The 21,840-nt window shown below is 51.2% G+C and overlaps 1 protein-coding gene across 1 annotated transcript in view; it reads left to right on the top strand.

The window, feature by feature from the left end:
• The window catches only part of cxadr (CXADR Ig-like cell adhesion molecule), a 46,961-nt gene extending 27,527 nt beyond the window's left edge, over positions 1-19,434 (top strand). The window contains exons 2-7 of the mRNA XM_035434793.1: positions 3,602-3,771; positions 11,664-11,868; positions 14,245-14,400; positions 14,638-14,760; positions 15,323-15,461; positions 16,470-19,434. Of these exons, the coding sequence (XP_035290684.1) occupies positions 3,602-3,771; positions 11,664-11,868; positions 14,245-14,400; positions 14,638-14,760; positions 15,323-15,461; positions 16,470-16,770 (1,094 nt within the window). The 3' untranslated portion in view covers positions 16,771-19,434. The remainder of the gene's footprint in view (positions 1-3,601; positions 3,772-11,663; positions 11,869-14,244; positions 14,401-14,637; positions 14,761-15,322; positions 15,462-16,469) is intronic.
• Positions 19,435-21,840: the final 2,406 nt, after the last annotated feature.

The following is a 21,840-nucleotide window of genomic DNA, read 5'->3' as shown; positions in this document are numbered from 1 at the left end:
CTCCTTCACCTGTTCAGAGTGAGCGCGCTCATCAGTATGCAGAAGTGCACAAGCGCACGCTCCTTCACCTGTTCAGAGTGAGCGCGCTCATCAGTATGCAGAAGTGCACGAGCGCACGCTCCTTCACCTGTTCAGAGTGAGCACGCTCGTCAGTATGCAGAAGTGCACGAGCGCACGCTCCTTCACCTGTTCAGAGTGAGCACGCTCATCAGTATGCAGAAACGCACGCTCCTTCACCTGTTCAGAGTGAGCACGCTCATCAGTATGCAGAAGTGCACGAGCGCACGCTCCTTCACCTGTTCAAACTGAGCCGAGCTGCCGCTACCGCTCCTGTTTACTGTACACCGCGCGGTGCGGCCGTCTGCGGAGGCTAAACACGGCGCTGCCTCTCATGCGGAATGGACCCTGGCGGAACTAGCGGGTCTGAAAAGCGCGATGCAAACCGCTTTCTGGAAGCCCTTCGATTGCGCTCGATTCTACGCGATAGGAACACACATTTGAAGGCACTGTATTGTACGAGGTCAGCCAAGGAGGAGTGAATACATTGGGATGGGTTAGCGGAGGTTGCGGTTGCGATGTTTTTCAAAACAAAACGGCGCCTACAGCTACCGGAGAGGGAACGGGCTTCCTGTGGGCGGGGCTCTGAGGGATGGGCGGGGCTGCGGCAGCTGGAGGGCTGTTTGTGTTGGGTGAGGTCAGAAAGTGCGTGGATCAGGGTACAAAGAACTCTGCAGAGTATGGGCAGTTGCCCTTACGGTAGACTGGGAACCCACAGAGGGGGGGGGGTACGGTAGAATGGGTACAGAGGCTCCCCCTGCAGGAAGGACCTTGCAGGTGCATTGCACTCGGTGGGGGGGGGGGGTGGGGGAGGGGGAATTGCTTTCTGAATTTTGGCTGGCAAAACTTGCTGCAAAACACAGAAGAATCCATTTACCTCTCGCTGTGTTGGAGCATGGCGAGGATCTCCGTGCCAAGCGCACGCCACGCTCTCCTCAGGCTACGGAATCCATTTCCCTTTGGAGCTCTGATGAATTTCAGAGGAGTTCTGCGGTCGTTCGACTGTGGCATTGTGCTGTCGTGCCATTATCAGCTTATCACACTGTACTTTGTTCACAGGCCTGCACAGAATATGTTGCATGCACGACCAGAGTGGGGGAAAAAAAAGAAAGAAAATGGTTTTATTTTGTCAGTGCCTTACACGCACTTCATTATGGATACAAAGGTCCCTCCCAGTGTCACTGCATATCGGATTTATTCTCTGTACGGGGACACATTCGGGTACGGCAATGATCCTGTGGCGTTAGCTCTTATGCAAACCGCGGTCGTGATGACATCGCGAAAGCCGCGAGACCGCGAGGACGAAGGGAAGCAGTCTTGGAAAACAAACAAACACGCCGCGCGAGTCGAGTTGAAAGGGTTTGCGTTGTTTACGGCGCGGCGCTGGCAGTCTCTGCGGCCGCTCGAACGACGTTCAGCCGGCGCTGAAAAATTACAGGCGTTAAGCTCCGCCCACATTCGCTCGAGGGCCACGTCCGTTCCCCGTGATTTACGAGATTCCCCCCCCCGTGAGAGATTTGATTGCAGATCGTGTGCCCCTCCCTTTCCCCACGAGTTGCGCCGGTGTCCAGCGGCCCAGCAGATGTGAGGCGGCATCTCAAATGGAACACTGACTCCACACTGTCGGGCGGTAATGGTGTCACCGGTGCATTAGGTGGATTCTAAAAATAGAGCGGGCGTAGAGTGTCCGAGGTGGATGATGTGTTTGTGATAAATGCACTCTAACATACATAAAGCTTATCCCTTTGTTTCCCCCCCCCCCCATAAAACAGATGATGCATTATGTTTATTAAAAAGCGCTGGCATATAGTGAACCTTCAGCAATTTTTAAAATAATCCTTGAAAGTAGCTCATTTGCAGTGTACGATAGCATATAGGCTATGTGTATGCATATACTGTAGCAGCCGCTTTCCTGCAATTCATATATTACAGTCACTGAAGTGCAGAAAAAAACAACACACACAATAGCGATTTGTGTTCAGTTGCAAATGGATTCTGTGCATGTAAATCAGTTGCGGATTGTGTTAATGGTCTTGTTAGATTAAATTGGCTGCTCTATTTTTACCTGAATCATTTGTTTGCTTTAATATGCCTGGAATGCGATTTACTAGAACTGCTAACATTTGGTGTAGCATTTGTATCATAGTGAATTTGGCACATTTTACTGAAGGCCTCTGCTGAAAGATGTTGTCTTTGTTCCTCCTTTTGTGTCCTCTATCTACAGACTGAATGGTGTGTTTTGTAAAGTTTGGCTGGTGTCAGTTTTCTTAAAATCAAGTGGGCTGGAAATGATTTACCCCTGTTCTTCGGTGTGGGTAACTGCCTCGGGCGTTTCTTTGGACTTTTTCGTGCTTTCTGATTCGGTAAATCAAGCTTTTTCCCCCAACTGAGAACTGAACGCGCCAGGCGCAGGGTGTAATTAAGCGTGTACCAAACACATCCACACCTGTAGACCTCTAATGTGGATGGCAGCCATTTGCAGGTCTGTGACTGAATATAAAATATCTCCTTTTTGTCATGTATTGCTAATTCAGCCTCCTGTAGCCTCATTTGCATTCCCCGAAGGAGCATAATGAAGTTCATAATGAACCTACGAGCATTTTAGCATGCAGATTCGAAACTGTTTTATGATGTATGAACAGTACATCACTGTCTTATCTATGCAGAACAGCCAAATGTTATACGAGTACATACATGGTTTACGAAATGACCTGATATTAGCGAAATGGAAAATACACATTTCAAACGGACACAAATGATTTAATTTAATGTCGATGATTATCTGTTTAATTACCCGCTTGCGCGCCGTCTCCTGCTGCGGACCGCGAATCAACTTTAACATCTTGCGCCGTGCATAATTAAACTCTGCGCATCGCTGTGCCGCCATATCTGCCTTTTGTGCGTAAATGACTGTAATTCGGTGATTGACTGGCGCGGGCGGAGGTCCCGCAGCCAAACACGCCGCGCGTAATTGAACGTCTGTCACCGAGGCGAGGCTGTAGGTCACGGGAGAGCGGGGGAGAGGGAGGGAGGGAGGGAGGGAGGGGGGGGGGGTGTACTGCATGCACGTGCCACAATCACAAAGATTCATTTTAATTAAGTTAGCCATTCTGTTGCCATGACGAGTGCTGCCATGTTGGCCTTCCTTCTCTGTACATGCTTGGGGGGGGGGGGGTGGTTCTGCTCCATCGCTCCTCAGTTCTTTGTGCAGCAGTAGCGTTGCGCATGGTGTGGTGTACTGCAGGGCTGCCCAACCCTGTTCCTTCTACTAGTTAGCAGCTCAGTGAGATCACTAGCTGTTGAATGAGGTGTGCTTTGTTACGGCTGGAGTGAAAGCCTACAGTACAAGGTAGATCACCAGGAACAGGGCTGGACAGCCCTGTGTGAGATTTTCCTTATTTATTCAGTTGAAGTACAGCCTACACCCTTCCCCCCAGGTTCCACCCAGCTGTAGTGGAGTGTCTTGGGTGTTTTACAGGGCTCTTATAAGCGTGTCTCTATACTGAACGTCGTTAAGCATCTCCTCACCTCTTGGTATTCGCAGGCGTGACCCATGGGCTGGAGATCACCTCGGGGGGGCCCACGACCATCGAGAAGGCCAGCGGCGAGAGCGTGAAGCTGGACTGCCGCTTCTCCCTGGCCCCCGAGGACTCCGGGCCCCTGGACATCGAGTGGAGCCTGGTGGCCCCCGACAGCCAGAAGGAGGACCGCGTGGTGAGTCTTTTCGGTGCCGCGTTCCGTGAACGTCCCCCTGGAGACCGGCAGTCTGATAGTCACTCCCAGACTGTGTACAAAGTTTTTTTTCAATACAGGAGTGCAAATATGATTTGAGAGATGTTTGTAAGTTTACTGTACAAAAAGCTAAAAAAAAGGGATTAAAAGGAGATGTAGCCTATTTCTATTGTTGGGGTAAAATTATGGAATAATGCTAATATAAATGTAAGAATGTGTAATTCGCTTTTGGTTTTCAAAAGAATGGTTTATAAAGCTATTTTTGAGGGTTACAATTGTGAATGATTTTGTTATTATGTTTATTTTTGGAGGGTAGCTTAAATTGAAAAGAATGTAGGATAGGCATATATAAGCATTATGCTTCTGCCTGTGCCTTTTCAGTCACTACCTAATACATAGATTGTTGACTTGTTTATATTGTCTAGACTGTTTATATTTATTGTATTGTGTGTGATGACTGAATAAATAATACTACTACTACTAAAGGGTTCCGTTACCCTACCGCCGCACATACGACCGCTCGCACGCGTGTGCGGGTTTCAGAGATGGGCTCGGTTCCATCTCCGTACAGCGAATTATGGAAATGAACTGAAATTCAATATGCGAATTGAAAAAATTACCATAATAATTTTCTGTGGGGATTTAATTGAATTCTGGGCCATTTTCCTCATTCGCCTGCGTTTGGGATGGAATTGACCCCAGCTCTGGTGGCTGTGTCACAGGGGACCTGGCCCTCTGATTGGCCGGTTCTGTGACCTGCTTGGGAAATATGCAGATGGATATATTTCAGCCTACTTTCCAGTAGGTTCTACAAAAGATTAAATGAGGGGTTTGAGTCATTTAGCTGCATTAATTAAAACCGTTGGGGGTAAAAACTGTTATTGACTTGGATTTAGGTACATTTATTTATTTAGTTATTTTTACCTAGCCATAATTGAAATTAGGAACTACATTTTCCATTATCCCATGTTTGCATTAAATGTGTATAATCTCACTGCATCTAATTGTATTAAATTGAAATGTTCTTGAAGGAATTTAATGAAACCATGCATTGCTGTTTCACCACACACCCTTTGACCTGGCTGACCCACACCAGGGCCATGCCAGATGTCCACCAAATGTACTCAGATTTCCAATTCATACCTGACGATAAGCCTCAAGTATTCAAGATGTCTTCCTAATCAGAGATAGTTCTTACCTTTGCTTCAAAAGCTGAAGGTCGCATGATGTCTGTATCTTTGTGTGCTTGTCAACTGTCTCGGAAAGAAGTCATTGGAGACGCAGAGAGTGAATTCCTGTGTTCTGCAAATTACAGCGATAGTCAAGTAACTCTCAGTTCCTGTGTAATTGATGCGCTTTTCCACATTTTCAGTATTTTGTGCTTGGACTTACTGTAAAATTGAGATTTCTGTGGTTTCTTATTTGGGAAGCTTGGTTAAGAATTAATGGCTAGTTGGCTACGTTACCTCTAAAGCTTTGCTAAAAGAATAAGATTGCTTTTTTACTGGAATAAACCCACCGCAATCAGTTGATCCTTGTTTGGAGAGGAGTAACTCATGTAAATGTGGCTGCTTTTGAACAGAAATCAAGTATAATCATCATACACATACTGACTATCCAATACCTGGATTGAGCCAAACAAATGCGGCAGGGTTAAATGAGTATAATTAGAGGACTGGAGACCTTGTGAATTAAGATGGAAAATGCTTTATTATTCTGTCTGGCACTTGGAATCAGAGCCAGCCATAGGTTGTTGGTGGCCCTAAACAAGAATTTTTGTTGTGGCCCCAAAAAACTTTTTGAATTTTGTAGAATTTTGTGGCCCCTGGGATGGTTGTGGCCCTAAACAGCTGCTCGGAGTGTTTATACCAGTGGCCAGCTCTGCTTAATTGGTGATAACCTGATACAGTGTCTGTCTCCCCCCATCCTCTCTCCCCCCCCCCCCTCATTCTGTTGTACTCGGGATATAGGGACAGGTGCACTCTAGCAGGAAGTGGGCTCAGGTAAATTTGGGAAGGGCTCAGACGGGCAGGAGGCCCTCTTCTCCGAAGTGTGCCAGGGGGCACACCTCAGTACCCTGCCAGTATAACCCCTCTCTCTCTGGGCAGTGCCCAGGACAGTATAACCCCTCTCTCTCTGGGCAGTGCCCAGGACAGTATAACCCCCCTCTCTCTGGGCAGTGCCCAGGTCAGGCTGGCACCCCCCTGTATAGCTGCCAGTTACAATGCAGCTCGGCCAGGGTTAGATTCTACATTGTGATTTCCATCACAGTTCCAAGAACCAGGGATTGAACTGGTCACACCACCTAGAGTTTATGGTTTCACCTTTAAATAAAACATAGATTTTATCTTGAATGGCAATGGGTAGGGTTGCGAAGGTTGGAAAATTTCAGCTGAATTCCCTAAACTTTCTGGAATTTGCCATGGAAAGTGTCCACTCCTGAATATTCTGGAAATTTTGAAACCCTTGCAACAGGTGATGAAACCAAACCTAATTTGGTGTCTGGTGGCAGTCACATCTGTAGTCTTTTTCTCAGTGATAGAAACTGTTTTTTCAACTGAAATCTCCCATTGTTTCATGCATTGCGTGGAGAAGCTACAGCAAAGTAATGGGGTGTCAGTCTTGAGCAGTTTCCTCCCCCACCCATGAAGGACAATCTTAACCACCATCATTAAGTTCTTTCCTGAAATTGAGGCAAAGTTCACAGTGGTTTGACAGCACGGTATCAGCGTGGTGCTTCTCTTCGAGTGGTTCCGCGTTTGATTACGATCCGCTCTGTGCCGATTGTGCAGGTGTGAGGGGGTGGAGCCCGGAGCCTCCGTGGAACTTTAATGGCCATGAAAATATTCCACAATAGGTTGCTGTGTTTTGTAGACGCTGTAAAGCATCCGGTGTATGTGTATCTGTGCGTGGGAGAGATGCCTGATTTGTGTGTGTGTGTGTGTGTGTGTGTATGCGCGTGTGTGTGCGTGTATCTGTCTCTGTGTGTAAGTGTGTGTGTGTGTGTGTGTGCATGTGTGCGTGCGTGTGTGCATGTCTCTGTGTCTGTATGTCCGCACGTTCAGCCTGGTGGAGATCTGCAGCTGCAGTGTGGGAAGAGGCCCCTCCCATTCCCTCATTGTCTCTGCTCCATGAGCCCATTGGGGTGGGACGCTCCACCCGTTCCCCCTGTAAGAGGCGGGGCAGAGCAGGGCAGGGCAGGGCGTGGCCACAGACCCGTACCTAAACCCACCAGACACGCCTAAGGCTTTACCAGCCTCCCGGTGCCACTCCATGCCTGAAGGTGCCAGGTGGCACTTTCAGGCTGAAGCCGGTGGCTCTGCTGGTGCGTTGGCACGCTCTGTGTTTTTATGCTTCGGCCCAGATTAGAAATGGGTCAGGGGCCTCTCAGAAGATACCCTCCCCCCCCCCCCGCCCACCGTCCCCCCACCCAGCCTGGGTCAGTCGAGCAAGTGGCCCCCTTGACGCCATTGTTTTTACCAGAACTGCAAAACACCGCCTCCAAAAACATTCTTTCCCACTGACCCACTTAATTCAAAATGGAAGCAACTGTGATTGGTCAGGGCAAATGCCCTAATCCCTGTTCTTTAAAGAAGGGCCGTTTGATTTTTGGACCATGTGTGGATGTGAGATGGTGATACACTGCATTTCCAAAAGTACATGGACACCTGAACATCACACTCTTGTGTATTTGTTGAAAATATTATTCCAAATCCATGGGCATTAATATGGAGTTAGACCCCCCTTTGCTGCTGTAACAGTATCCACTCTTCTGGGAAGGGTTTTCAGTAGATTTTTGAACATGACTGCGGGGATTCACTTCCATTCAGCCACAAGTGGGGTTGGACACTGATGTTGGGCGTAAGGCCTGGCTCACAGTCGGCATTCCAATTCATCCCAAAGGTGTTTGATGGGGTAGAGGTCAGCGCTCTGTGTAGGCCAGTTCACGTTCTTCCACACCAAAGTCAGCAAACCATTCCTTTATGGATCTTTGTGCGCAGGGGCATTGTCATGCTGAAACAGGAAAAGGGCCTTCCCCCAAACTGCTGCCACGCAGTTGGAAGCGCACAGTTCTAGAATGTCATTGCATGCTGTAGTGTTAAGATTTTCCTTCTTTGTTACTATGGGGCCTAGACCCAACCATGAAAAACGGCCCCAGACCACTATTCCTCCTCTGCCATACTCTTACAGTTGCCTGGGCCAGCTCTAGCAGGGCAGAAATTTGACAAACGGACTTGTTGGAAAGGTGGCATTCTATGACAGTGCCATTTTGAAAGTCAATGAGCTCTTCAGTATGACCCATTCTACTGCCAGTGTTTGTCAATGGAGATTGCAGGGCTGTACGCTTAATTTTACGCACCTGTTAGCAATGGATGTGGCTGAAATGGCCGAAACCACTAATTAGAAGGGGTGTCCACATACTTTTGGAAATGTAGTGTACACTACTGACGGAAATCCCTCAGAAGGTCTATAAGGGTACCCCGTTAATACTCCGAGGGTACGCTTGGCTTCTTTTCACTTTTGCACCCTGACCTTTTGAATTAGACTGGCGTATTTTTTGGGACAAGAGATTCTCAGGTTCTTAAGGATTTAATGCGGTAGATTAACCGGGTGAACGAGGTTTGTGATTGGTGCAGGAGCTCAGGGGCGGTGTGTTCCCAGGGAAGTGGGCGACCACGGGATCCCTAACCGGTAACAGCTGACAGTGATTTTGAAAGGACGGCGTTGGATTAGCATGTGTTGGATGGACTATCTGCGTGCGTGTGTGTGTGTGCATGTGTGAGTTTGTGTGTGTGTGTGTGTATGTGTTGCGGTCTCTCTCAGCCCTGGTGTGTGTGTGTGTGTGTGTGTGCGCGCGTGAGTTTGTGTGTGTGTTGCGGTCTCTCTCAGCCCTGGTGTGCGTGTGGTGTGCGTGTGTGTGTGTGTGTGTGTGTGTGTGTGAGACCCGCTCCACGCTGCTGCGGGGCGGAGCCTTGCAGGTGCGCTCTCTGTTCAAACCGGTCTCCCGTCGTCAAGGAGATACGCTCCTGTCTGCAGAACCTCCCCCTAAAGAGAAGTCCCCAGGGAGCTTGTTGTGATGATACACCCGTATAGGGGAGCTGAATATTGTCCTGTAAACCGCGTTGGGACTCCAGCTGAAAGGCGTACGCTGTATAACGAGAGAAATCACTTCTGCATCATTCATTCATTAATCATTTGATTTGTAAAAACTTAATGTATTCGGTGGCTGCTGGGTTGCCCGTCGTGTCAGAGCGCGGTTCTGATGATGGAACGCCCCCTTGGTCTCGTACCGGGGGAAACGGGGCGGGGGGGGGGGACGGGCGACGGTGCATAAAAACACTCGTATTATCCGAGCGTGACCGGGGGGGGGCGCAAGTAATTTGTGCCCGCATCAGTTCCTTGGATACACGCATTAAACCCATCTGCAATGTGAAGGTTACATGCGCCGCTCGCCGAAGCCATTAGCATAAACCCTGAGCTGCAGTGTGTGTGTGTGTGTGTGTGTCAGACATGATTACACACTGTGTTTGAGGGGACCGCTGGCCTCGGGGCTGGACCGGAGGGCCCGTCGAGCGTCGCAGGTGCACGACGACGCCGTCGTTAGGCGCAGGTAACGTTCTGCCGCCGCGCGTCTCGAACAGCGCCGCCGTCGCCGTCCCACGCGGATCGGATGCCTCTTCCCAGCGCGGGACGGGTCACGTGACCCCCCCCATTACCTCATGCTTTCAGAGGCGCTCTATGTAAATAATGACCTCATTGTCTGACTTCGCCGTCCTTGCTGTGGCATAATGGCTAATGCTAATGATATACACTGACACGGTCTGTACTGTGAACTACGTCAGGCAGCAGTGATGCTGTGAGTCGGTATAATAGCGTAGGAAAATGAAGCATTGCTAACACTGTGCTCACTCCCCCGGAAAGAAAACAACAGGCTTTCCCTGCTTCGGTGTGCTCCCTGCAGGATATTATGTCCGTCTGTAATAATCGAGGAATGCCCTTTTATTTTCTCTGTCTGTCTCTAAAGAGGCGTGCTGTTGTTTTTTCATTATGCGAGTAATTCCCTGTCTTCACCTGGCTTTGTGTGGCTGAGCCCTTTTGTGTGTGTGCGTGTGCGTGTGCGTGTGTGTGTGTGTGTGCGTATGTGTGTGTGAGTGTGTGTGTGTGAGTAATGCGTAACCGGCCTTGCCTCCAGGACATTTCATTTCCTCGTTCTCCTGCGTGTTCTCGCTTTGCACTTTCGCAGACGGGGCGTTTGTTTGCCTGGCGGGGATCAGATTGTGTGTATCGCCCGCCTCCCGTTTCGGAGGCGCTCTTAAGGTTTCGGGGCCGAGCTCGTGTTCCCAGGCCCCGCCCTCAGGGGGGCGAGGCTCAGCGAGGCGGTCTCGTTCCTCTTTTCGTTTCGATTCCTCGCCCGTGTCCGCGGCTCCGGCGCCCCCCCGTTCGCTGGAGTCCTCTTCCTGCCGGTGTGCTATCCGCCCCTCTGCCCCCCCCCCCCCCCCCCCGAGGCCGGGAGCACCATGTCCAATGCGGATGACCGCTTCCTGACGTCTCCGCGGAAAGTTAAAGGCGCCCGGGGGTTGCGTACGTGGAGCCTGAATACCGGCACCATCCCCCCTCTCTCCCACCCCCCCTCCCTAAACCCCATTTTTGTTTTTCTTGCCGTGGGGTTGGCTCTCGTCGGCCGTGCCTCTATTTGCGGTGTATCCGCGGTCCGCTCCGGGTCCCCGAGGTGCTCCTGCTGCCGGTTTGAAAGGGAGCCGCGGAGACGGCCTGGCCCGGGGCGGGGGCTCTGTTTACACAGCAGGTGTTGATTTGACTCAACAGTGGCCCTCTTTGTTGGCTCCTCCCCCCCACCGCTCCCCCCCTCCCCCACACCCCGCTTTTTAAAAACCTTTGCTGAAAGGGCAAACATTACTCACGCTATGAAGGACGTTCGGAAGATAACAAATGTGACCTTGTTCCAGTGCCCCTGTGAACAGCGGTCCTGTGTTGGTACGGAGCGCTTTATGTGCTAATGGGGAAAAAAGGCCTTTCTGCTTTTTCACAGGAGAGCCGTGGTATGGGCCTGTCAGCAAAGCCGCTTCCCACAGGTATATCCTGAGCCCTGGCTTTTACCACAGCCATTATGAGTGGAGCATACAATGCTAATGCACATCATAACCGGTGATGCCAGTGCAAGACAGAACTAATAAGAATCCACGCAGTAACAGTAGACCAGTGGTAACCAACCCTGTTCCTGGAGATCTACCATCCTGTAGGTTTTCATTCCAACCCTAACACGGCACACTCCTCATTCAACAACTAGAGATCTTTGTTGAGCTGCTAGTTAGTAGAATCGGGTCTGCCACATTAGGGTTGAGATGAAAGCCTGCAGGATGGTAGATCTCCAGGAGCAGGGTTGGCCACCACCGCAGTAGACTCCGTGGTGTGCCGACTCCATCGCCTTTGCCTGCGGCGCCATTTTGAGCCGGGGCTGGGTTAACCGGCTGAGAGCAGCAGAGTCTGGGACATTGAGATCCCGTCGGCTTAAGCCTTCAGCGCACGGCGGGTCAGGGCTCCGCCGGTTTCCATAGCGACCTAGCTTCTCGTCGGACACCCGCGGGTTACAGGTTGCCCTCAGGGCGAGGCTGAGGCCTCTCTCTCCACACGCTGGCGCCGTCTCCGCCGTCTCTGCTTGTGTTCCGGAGAGCGGCGGACGAGCGCCGGCCGCGGCGGTCCCTGGATGGGGCTGCCACGGCGGATGGGCGGTTAAAAAACACGGGAGAAGGGCGGAGCGGAGCGGGGGTGGAGGGGTGGGGGGTTTAGAGAGAGGCTAACCTGGAGACGCACGCTCCTCCGGCCCTCGCCTGACCCCCCCGGCGCTGTCTCCCCAGATAATCCTGTACTCCGGCGACCGGGCTTACGAAGATTACTACGTCCCCATGAAGGGGCGCGTCCACTTCAACTCGGCCGACCCCAAGGACGGCGACGCCTCCATCAACCTGACGGGCCTGAAGGCGGCCGACACCGGCACGTTCCAGTGCAAGGTGAAGAAGGCCCCGGGCATCAAGAGCAGGAAGATACAGCTGACCGTCATGGGTAAGAGTCAGGGGTCAGGGGTTATTAGGGGTCAGGGGTCGGCTGGGCGGGTCTAGCGAGACTCCCAGTCGACAGTCTCTGCTCAACAAAGGCCGTTCTTGTTATTAACCCTTTAAGGCGTAAGATCACACATGCGATTAGAATGTTCTCGATTGAACAGTCTAATTATGATGTAACAATCACTATAGTTCTAGAACACTGGCTGAGAATTTTGAAAAAAAAACATTCCAAAAAACCTACTCTTCAAAGGGTTACTATATTAAATGTGTCTAGCTAGGCTGGAATCTAGGCTGTGCAGGTAAGTGATCTGTCTCTGCAGGGCTGAATGCTTCTCTTGGTATTGGCAGGACAACTTTTTGACATGAACTGCACTTGAGACGTGACTTAGATAACAGTGTTTACTCGGTTGTGACGCGTGGTTGCGCAACGCTCGAGGTAAGCGGCTGAACCCGTGATGTGGGACGTCCTTCCTCAAAAGCGTCAACACTGTCGGCATATTTGTCTATGAAAACGATGTAAGCGTCCTGCGGTGAGGAGGCGGGGTCAGGGGTCAGAGCCTTTCAGTGCTGGTCACATGGTCGCGTGCAGTATGATTGGCCCTGGGTATGTGTCCGTAGCTTATTCCCTACTGCATGGTGTCCGGTCCAGATACAGTGTGATAGTTTGTCACTGATATGCAATCCCATGATGCAGCAGCGGAACGGCGATAGTAAACGAGTCTTGAGCGACGGCGGAAGAGACGTTCAGGTGAGCGGTCATCCTGAAGGGCAGACCTCGGTGACACGCTTCCTGCGCGGCGGACGTCTTGCCTGCCGCTGCGTTTCTGTCAGGACGGGCTCCGTTTGGGGCGCACGCACGCGCACACGCACACGCACGCTCGAAGGAAGCATCTGCTCGGGGAACCGCGGTGCGCTGTCATCGCCACGGCGATGGGGGCAGTGACAGGATGGGGGCACACCTGCAGTCAGCACATTGGCCGGACGAGTGCATCAGCACCGGCTCTCACAATCAATCGCTCACCCTCCCTGTCTCCCCCTCAACCTCTCTGTCTGTCTCTGTCTGTCTCTCTCTCTGTCTCCCCCTCCACCTCTCTGTCTGTCTCCCCCTCCCTGTCTCTCTCTGTCTGTCTCCCTCTGTCTCCCCCTCAACCTCTCTGCCTGTCTCTCTTTTCTCTCTCTCTCTCACTCTCCCTCTCCCCCACTCTTCCTTTTTTCTCTTCCTCTATCTCCTTCCCCCTCCCTTTCTTCCGCTCTTCCTCCCTCCCACCCTTTCTTCCGCTCTCATCCTCTCTCGCGTTCCCCTCCTCATCCTCCCTTTCTCGTGCTCTCTAACCCTTGACTTTTCTAACCCTCTCTCCTCTGTCATCCTCTCTCTGTCTATATTTCCTTCTCCTTCTCTCTCTGTCTCTCCCCCCTCTCTCTTTCTCTCTCTCTCTCCAAACAAACCTGAGGGCGGAGCTCCGCCCCTCTTTAAGGAGCTGAAAGTGAGGTGGTGTGAGGTGTTTGCTCTCCTGATATATTCAGCGCAGTGTAAATACACGACGGGCCGGGGAGTAGGGAGGGCCCAAATGAATGTTTTCGGAGCAGCGTGCGGGTGCCTGGGTTCTCCTCCGCTCCCCGTGTGTGGGCGGGGTGATGGGGGGGGGGGGGGGTGATGGGTGTGGAGCGGACTTCCCCTGAGTTTCACCGTGCTTCTCATTTCTCGCCAGTTCCTGCTAGCTATAGGAGAGAGAAGTATGTCCTGACCCTGCCTATCAGATTACTCTTTACCCAGCCCTGCGGGACAGACCGACCGGTGTTACTGCGCATTTCTGCTGCTAAGCCCCCTGCCCTGACGGTCACCGCAGCTCCCAGGCTTATCATCACAACTGCAGAACCCAACGCCCAACCCAACGGTGACGTCCGCTCCGAGCACCATTCCAGCAGAATGTGTTCTCGGAACTCCACGGGGCAGGCGGGCGGGGTGCGGGGTGGTGTGCGTTAAAGAGCGAACCTTCGGGTCGCCCCTCCGCACTCGCCCTGTGGGTCTCATCTTCCCGCCCCCGTGCGTCCTCACGGCCCTGGTGTGTTTTCGGTTTGGGCCCGTGTTTGCGTTTTCCGAGCCGAGTGATCTGGTGCCAGTTGAGGGAGGGGGGGGGAGCGTTTACATGTTTCAGCTCTGTAGAAGCCCTCGATGGTGCCTCCCATCTGCACTGAGTGTGTGTTTGTCATGGTTGCTTTCCTGATAGCCTCCGCTTAGCTATTTGAACTGCAGCACTTGTAATACTGAGGGTGTGAATCACACCGATTAAAAGGCTCATGATACCGGTGAGGGAAAAAAATAAAAAATAAAAAGGACAGTTGAAACAGGCGGCCTGCTCTCCTCCTTCCTTTGCAGTCAGGCCATCCAAACCCCGGTGCTTCTCCGAGGGGACGTCCCACGAAGGGAAGGACGTGGTTCTGAAGTGCCTGTCGGCCGAGGGCACCAGCCCCATGAAGTACTCCTGGGAGAAGACCACCGACTCCAAGCTGCTGCCTGCTAGCGCCAAGCTAGGTGAGCGCCCTCGACACGCTAGCCAACTCCGGCTCGCACATGCGCCTCCGGAAACCCGCGTTAGCCGCCGCTAGGGCCTCCCTGCTGATGCGCTGTCGTACGCTAAAGTGCTTCTGTGCCCCTGTTAGCAGCCAGAGCCCCCCCGGGTGGGCCTCCGAAACGCGTTTCCGTGCCGACGGCCTTACGGGAGGCCTGTCGGAGAAAGACAGGCGCGCTAACGGGCTTCTCTCCCCGCAGACCCCCTGACCGGAACCATGAACGTGAAGAACGCGTCGGCCAGCGCCTCCGGCACGTACCGCTGCACCGCCTCCAACCGCGTGGGGACCGATGAGTGCCTCCTGACCCTGCGAGTCACGCCCCGTGAGTATCCCGCCCCCCCCCCCCCCCATCCGCCCCCTCTAAGCCGGGGGTTAGAGGTCAGAGGTCAGCGGTGACCTAATGCTGCTCGCTTTGTGAATGACCTTGCGACAGCAGCTGTCCAGTATGCATTGTTCAGTCTAAGGAAGTGACGGTGAAAGTGAATTTGAATGATGCCACTGGATTCTTCTCCTGGTTGAGTTCTGTTAGTAGAACGCGGGGACGTAAACGGAAATGAGCAAAAGGTCAATTCTGTAGAGACATTAGGAAGAATTCTTTCACACGGAGGGTAGTCAATGTGTGGAATAGCCTGCCAGGTCACGTAGTAGAGGCAGAAACTCTGGAGATATTTAAGACCAGGCTTGATACAGTGTTAGATGCTATGCAGTCTGTAGGTAATAAGCAGTAGTACCTAATTTGATCAGGAAAATGGCGCGCATTGTTTGGCTGAATGGCCTGTTCTCGTCGTTGTGTTACGGGAGACTGTTATGTTATTTCTGGTTGCGCGTTTTGAAGCTGTAAAAAAACGAGCCGTTGTGATTGGCCGCCTTCCCCTGCCTCGCAGCTCCCAACACGGCGGGCATCATCGCCGGGGCGGTGATCGGCGTCCTCCTGGCCCTCATCCTCATCGCCATCATCCTCTTCTGCTGCTGCCGCGCCCGCAACAAGAAGAAGTACGAGAAGGAGACGTCCTACGAGATCAGGTACGGCCCCTCCCCTCTCAAACTGTCGGGTCCGCTGCACTGTGATGTCGGCATGATGTCACTTCCTGCCCACTCGTTCTGAGAGAGTACGTGTCACAGCGGTGGGCGCTGTCCCGCGCGCTCGCGTCTCCTAAAGCCGCCCCCCTGCCCCGTCAGCGTTTTAAAGAGCGGCGGTAATCAGTCTGGGGGCTGTCGGCTTTGTGGGGTCCCCCGCCCGTGAAAGGCCGCCAACATTCCCAAATCGCGGGGCCTGCCGCCTCCGCCAAAGCGTCTGGGAGCACAACAGAGGTTCAGTCCGACTGTGACAAAGAGGATTAGGCGCATGGGCCCCCGGTCCTCTGCAGCTCAGCCTGTCCGATGCGCCAGCAGTTTGTCTCTGTCTCTCTCCCTCTCTCTCTCTCTCTCTCTCTCTCTCTCTCTCTGTGTCCCCTCTATCTCTCTCTCTCTTTGTGTTGTGGGTTTGCTGCTGCCTGTTGCTGAGGTTCGTGGGCTTTGAGGCGGTGCTGTGATACGGGGCTGCTGGCTGACTGGAGGAATGCAGTCTGTCTGCTCACGTTCCCCTCAGCTCGGAATGGGTCTGGGTTCTGGGCTGGATTTGAGGATGAAATGTGATTCGACTTGACTGCACTAAGGCTAACATACTTTTTTTTTTTTCCCTCACACTACCTTTCCCTCTTGTTCTCTCTCCCTCACTGTCTCTTGCTCTCATTCCTCCCTCTCTTGCTCTCCATCCCCCCTCTCTCTCCCTCGCTTTCCCTCTCTTTCTCGCTGTCTCCCTCTCCCCATCCCCCTCCCTTTCTCTCTCTCACTACCTCTCATTCTCTACCCCCCTCCCCCTCCACCCCCCCCACCTCGCTCTCCCTCACTACCTCTCTTGTCCCTCCCTCTCTCACCCTCTCTACCTCTCTTGTCCCTCCCTCTCTCACCCTCTCTCCCCACCTCCCTGTCCTACTGTCTCCCCTTCCCCTCTCCCCCTCACTCCCCCCCCCACCACCCCCCCCTCTGCAGGGAGGATGTGCCCCCTCCTAAGAGTCGGGTGTCGACGGCGCGCAGCTTCACCAGCGTGGGGAGCCAGCGCTCGTCCCTGGGCTCCATGTCGCCCTCCAACCTGCACGAGTACGCCCTCAAGACCCAGTACAACAAGATCCCCTCCGAGGAGTACGACCGGCCCCCCAGCCAGGCCCCCGTGCCTCCGCCGGGCCGCTTGGCGGGCCCCAACCTCAGCCGCATGGCGGGGCCCAACCTCAGCCGCATGGGGGCCGTGCCCGTCATGGTGCCCGCCCAGAACCGGGACGGCTCTATCGTGTAGCGGGGGCCCCCCATCACACCCCCCCCACCCCCTCACCAGCTCTGGGGGTCACACGGTCATGACTCACGCACGGTACCACGGCGACCGTGGCCCCAGCCAATAACACTGCGCCTAGCACGCTGTACATGAGCCACTGTGCTACAGATAATGACATGCAGTACCACTACAAACAAACAAACAAACAAACAAACATGTACGTGTGAATTTTACTTCCTGACAAAATGTTTTTGAACGATGACCTCTGATACTCTGTTCGCCTTTCTGTACATAGTAGAATGCATGATGGCTTTTTAAGCTTAGGTCACCCTGTCTGTAGAGTGGTGAAGACACTCAAATGATCTGCCATTGAAATGTTTTCCACTTGTATTGTACATAAGTGCATACCTAGATATGGACGCATACAGAAGTAGATACTCTTCGGTTTCCTTATTCTTGAACCTTTCTTTTGGTTAAAATTACTACAATGTTTCTTTTTTTTTGCTGCAGTTTTCTCTTGTAAATCTTGGTTTAGATCAGTGTTAAAACTTGGGGTGTTTTTATCTTTTTTAAATATCTGCTTAGCTGTTTTTAACAAGTGCTGACAGGCAAATCGGTCTGATTTGTACAGAGTGGAGGGAAAAAAGGCGAAGTTTTAAAGGAAAATTATTATATTATCTATTTATCCGGTTTTACTCCTTTGTGACTGTTGTCAAGGCAAGTCTCTTTGCTTTCCTGTTTAATCCAGAATTTTAAGTCGGTTTGTTTTGTGTCCCTGTTGCAAGATGATTCTCCAGCTCCACAGAGCAGTTACCTCGACCATGCCTTTTGAAACAGGAGGGTCAGCCTATCCTGGGGAGGTCAGTGGGGAGTATGAGTGATCAGGGCTTGTGATTGGTCAATTCCCTTTTTTTTCTTGGCGCTTAGTCTCAGAGACCCGCTGCCACTCCCAGTGGGGGGGCAGGGGGAGTGGGGGTGATGAGGTTAAGTTCTCCTGAGTGATCTGTGATTGGCTGATGGTCCCCAGCCCCCCCCCCCCTCACCTCAGTGTGACCTCTTTCACACCATGCATTCCAGACTGACAGTTAGGCTGCGCTAGGCTAGGCTAGGCTAGCTGATCCCAGGCAACACTGTCCTCAGCATTACCAGAACTCAGTGTCCCCCCAAAAGGGCTCGTTTCATCCATATTTTCCACAAGAACCGCTTCCCCTAGGGTCTGAATGGGTCACTATGGAAACGCAGTCATGCATTTGACATTAAGAGCATCGCCCTTCTAGAAAATTCACTTTTCAGATGCTGATTTGTCACACATTACAGGGTCAATGTGAAGTACTGGGTTTGCGCCCTCATTTTAACGTTATAATGAAGGATTTTTACCACTGAGTGTGTTCATAGATGTATCTGAATTAGAGTGCTTTTTAGAGGCTTTTTTATAAAATGGAAAAGCAGATATGAAGTAAAATGAGGAAAGAAAAACAGAAGCGGGGAGATCTGGAGGGGGGGGGGGGTCACTAATTAAGGCAGCGAGAGCCTCGCCGTCGCGCGCGGACGCTACAAGCCAGCTGACCCCGCGGCGTCGGCCCCAGCGCCCCCCCCCCCCCCCTCCGTCCGCTCGCGGGACGCTGAGTGATTGGCCGTACGGAGCCCCCGTCCCGTCCCGGGGCCCTCCCCCCCTGTGCCTTGTCAGTCGGCGTTTTGCGGCGCCGTCGCCTGCGGCAGTGTGCCGAGCCGGCCGGGCCGTGTCACCGGGTCTGGGTCAGGCACCGTCTGCAGAACCAGGCCCACAACTTTAGAGGAGATATTCACACTTTATTTTATTTTTTTAACCCCCCCAACCCCTCTGGTTAAATTTTTTTTTCTAATTGTAAATATGGTGTCGAGCTTTGGTTTCACACAATATGTTAACCCTGGATATTTTTTTTATTTTTTAAAGGCATTTCTAGTTAGATTTTGGTTTCTTTTTTTTTAATGTTTCTGAAGGACGTGTTTCATTTGCGGACTTGGGTCTGAACGAAGGCGTGTGTAGTGCTCCTGCGGTGCCGTGTTTCTAAAATCCAAAAAAAAGGAAGAAAAAAAAAGGGCGGGGGGGGTGGGAGTGTTTATAGCTCTTGTCATGTGGATGAAGATGGTGTGGGCTGAACTGATGCACGTTTCCCCTTGCGCTGCTGAAAGAATGCAATGAACTTTCAGACAGGGGACAATGTAGAGCGCAGCGCTTTCAGGCTGGTTTCGTGAAGGCAGTGCATCCTCTCGGCCTCCAGCCGGCATGCCCCCCCTCCAGCCCCCCCCCCCCCCCCCCCCCCCCCAGGGTTCATCCGCCCATGGAGGCACGGTTTGCTTTTTTAACTTGATTTCAAGGTACGCCGAACCCCGCCACCCCACCCCGACCCACCACCTCTGTGCATGTTGTGTTTCCCAGCCCCTGTCCTGTCCAGGAAGGCAGGTTTTCATCCTCCCGGTCTCGGGCCCCAGGTGGACTGTAGAGCAGTGGGCATGCGACTGCGGGAGAGCTGTGCGAAAGCATTTAGGGGCCGTGGTAAAAGTGTACAGTCCCTTTTTCCTTTTTAGCAACGTTACTAATAATTGTCATTTTTAAAACTGTGTAATTCTTTTTGGTGTGCACGTGTAAAGCCACTTAGTTTTCTGTGTGTATTTTTGTGCTGTATTTTTAAGTAATAAAAGAGAAAATTCAAGAAACGCCCCGTTCTTTCCTCATTTCTCTCAAGTGCATTCTGCTTCCTTGTTGTGATTCATTTTATGCACACAACCGCTCTTCGTAAAAATGGCATTTCTCCACAGTCTCATCTTGTTTTATCCCAACGCAGCAAGAAAGGTGGTGATTATTATTATTATTTTGTTTCTGAATGTACAAATGTAGAGGAACTGGTCACCGGTTGACCGTGTGGTCGTGTGGATCAGACTAGCTTAGCGCCCAGAGCACAGTGTTAAGGACTGCCTGCCCAGAGTACTGAAAAACACTCCAGGGAAAATATCCGTGTGTCTAGCGGTCTTGTTAGTGGTCTTCAGGGGCCTGATCACCGGTCAATAATTTGTCCAGACATCTTGGCAACAGTCGGTAACGGTCAAATACCGAACTACTGAGGCGTACTGGATTGCAGGGGTCCCCGAGCTTTAATTGGAAGCCAATAAACAGATTGAGTGCTCTGATAAGCGGGTAATTATAATCGCTCAGAGACCTAACCGCCTGTCAATATCAAGAGCTCGGTCAATTGGACCAGGTTCCTTTCGGACAATGAAGCCATTGCGTTAGTGATGGAAAGGCTGAGTTTTTTAATGGTTAAAATAGACATAAGTGGTTTGGGGATGAGTTAGTGGCATTTCTTCCAATAGGTGCCATCAAAAAGCCAAGTACTGTGCGTGGGAGGTTAAGAGCTATTTCAGGATATTTTCCAAATATTAGAAAGGTATGATTTATAAGCCGTTTTCTGCACATTTGTATTGCATAATTTTACCCCCCACCTCTGCTTCATATCTTCTAAATTTAACATGGAATTAATCTCAGTTTTGCTTTTCGTTGCATTTAAAAAAGTGATTTAGAGAACCACCATGTTATCACCTGGGATTTTAAAATGTTCATCTCTCTTTCCTACAGCCTGTATAATGTATTAATTGTTTGTAAAGCTTACGGAACCTGGCTGCTTATTGGCTGGTGCAAAGCGTTACCCTGGCAACCTTATCTGGTTGTACACAGTCTGAGACGAATCTGCGCTGGGTGATTTATCTCTGTAGCACGTATGCGCTTCCGTAACAAAAGGACTCTCGCCAGCAATGTAATCAAACTATCTCCTGCAGCCTTATTCTCGCTATGGAAAACCATTATTTAAAGGAGTACATTTTGCATGAATTGTGCAACACTGGTTGCCTTGGGTGCGGCAGTTAGGTCGCTCTCAGAAAACGATGTCTGGTTACGTGGAGGCAGAAAACCGTATATGAACAAGTTCCTCCAGATGATGACAGTGACCTTATTTTACTTGTTTCTATCTGCTCTAGTAATTCTCGTCTGTCTTCTGTTCTCTATCCAGTGATTTCAGAGAAGCCCATTTGAAAATGTAGAAAATTTTTTTTTTGTTTTGCTTTGGATCGTTTTAAAAGGTTTAATTACTGGGATGTGTGCTGACCTAGCCAGCGCCTCAATTTACGTTTCACCGTGTCATTTCGGTAATCTCAAATGCATAGTCCCGGCTATCATTTGGGCCCTCTGCGTAAACACCAACGGGGTATATAGTGCTTCAGGTCTGTTGATGGAGTCACAACACAAAAGTAGCCTAAACGTGAAAATGTTTATGAGAACACCGAAAGTATCAATTTTCCGCAATTACGTTGTTGAATTACGAAACCCTGAAAGAGTTACGCAGTTAAATGATGATCATTTTTCAGGAATCCGGAGCAACCGCTCAGCGACTTTTCAGGTTCGGCAGCCTTTGTGTTTTCCCCGTCAGAAATGTGCTCGCGCTACATTCCTGGAGTGCAGGCTCATCATATACAGACATGCTTACAGAAACGGGTCAGGTCAAGATGCAGCGATCATCTGCTTAGGAGAGTTTAACTGTAGCTCAAATCGGCATAGAGAAAATGTTGCAGCTTAGCCAGTAACTACCTTTGTAATCTCCAAAGTAAAAGGAGGGGGGTTCACCAGTCAGATATTGAGAAGGCTGCTTATGCAGAGTTTTCCGTTATCCTTGCGAAATCAGTTTTTCAGCTATTTGTTTTGTTGTCCAGTTTTCATCCTTTTTCCTCCCATCGCCTGCTATGCATCCAGCAATTTCTTGCTCAGTGGAGTGCATGTGAGGTTGATGACCTCACCATCCTCACGACCAAGTGAAGTCACCCCGCGTTCATGCCACATGAAGCCCAAACTGCCAGTGCTAAGCACTTTACTATGTCTTTCCTGTCCATGCATCTATCTGTCCTATCACTACTGCTATATTTCCTTACTATGTATCTGTCTTTCCTATCTATGCCAAAAACAATTCCAGACAATACTATTTTATGGGCATCTTTTTGTACTGCCATCTGTTCCACACACTATTCTGTCCTCTGGAGAGAACTATTAAATTGACAGCATTGATTGTA

The sequence above is a fragment of the Anguilla anguilla genome, chromosome 9 (assembly GCF_013347855.1).
Source record: "Anguilla anguilla isolate fAngAng1 chromosome 9, fAngAng1.pri, whole genome shotgun sequence".
In the NCBI taxonomy this organism is placed as follows: domain Eukaryota; kingdom Metazoa; phylum Chordata; class Actinopteri; order Anguilliformes; family Anguillidae; genus Anguilla; species Anguilla anguilla.
This window is presented reverse-complemented; position numbering and strand designations above follow the sequence as displayed.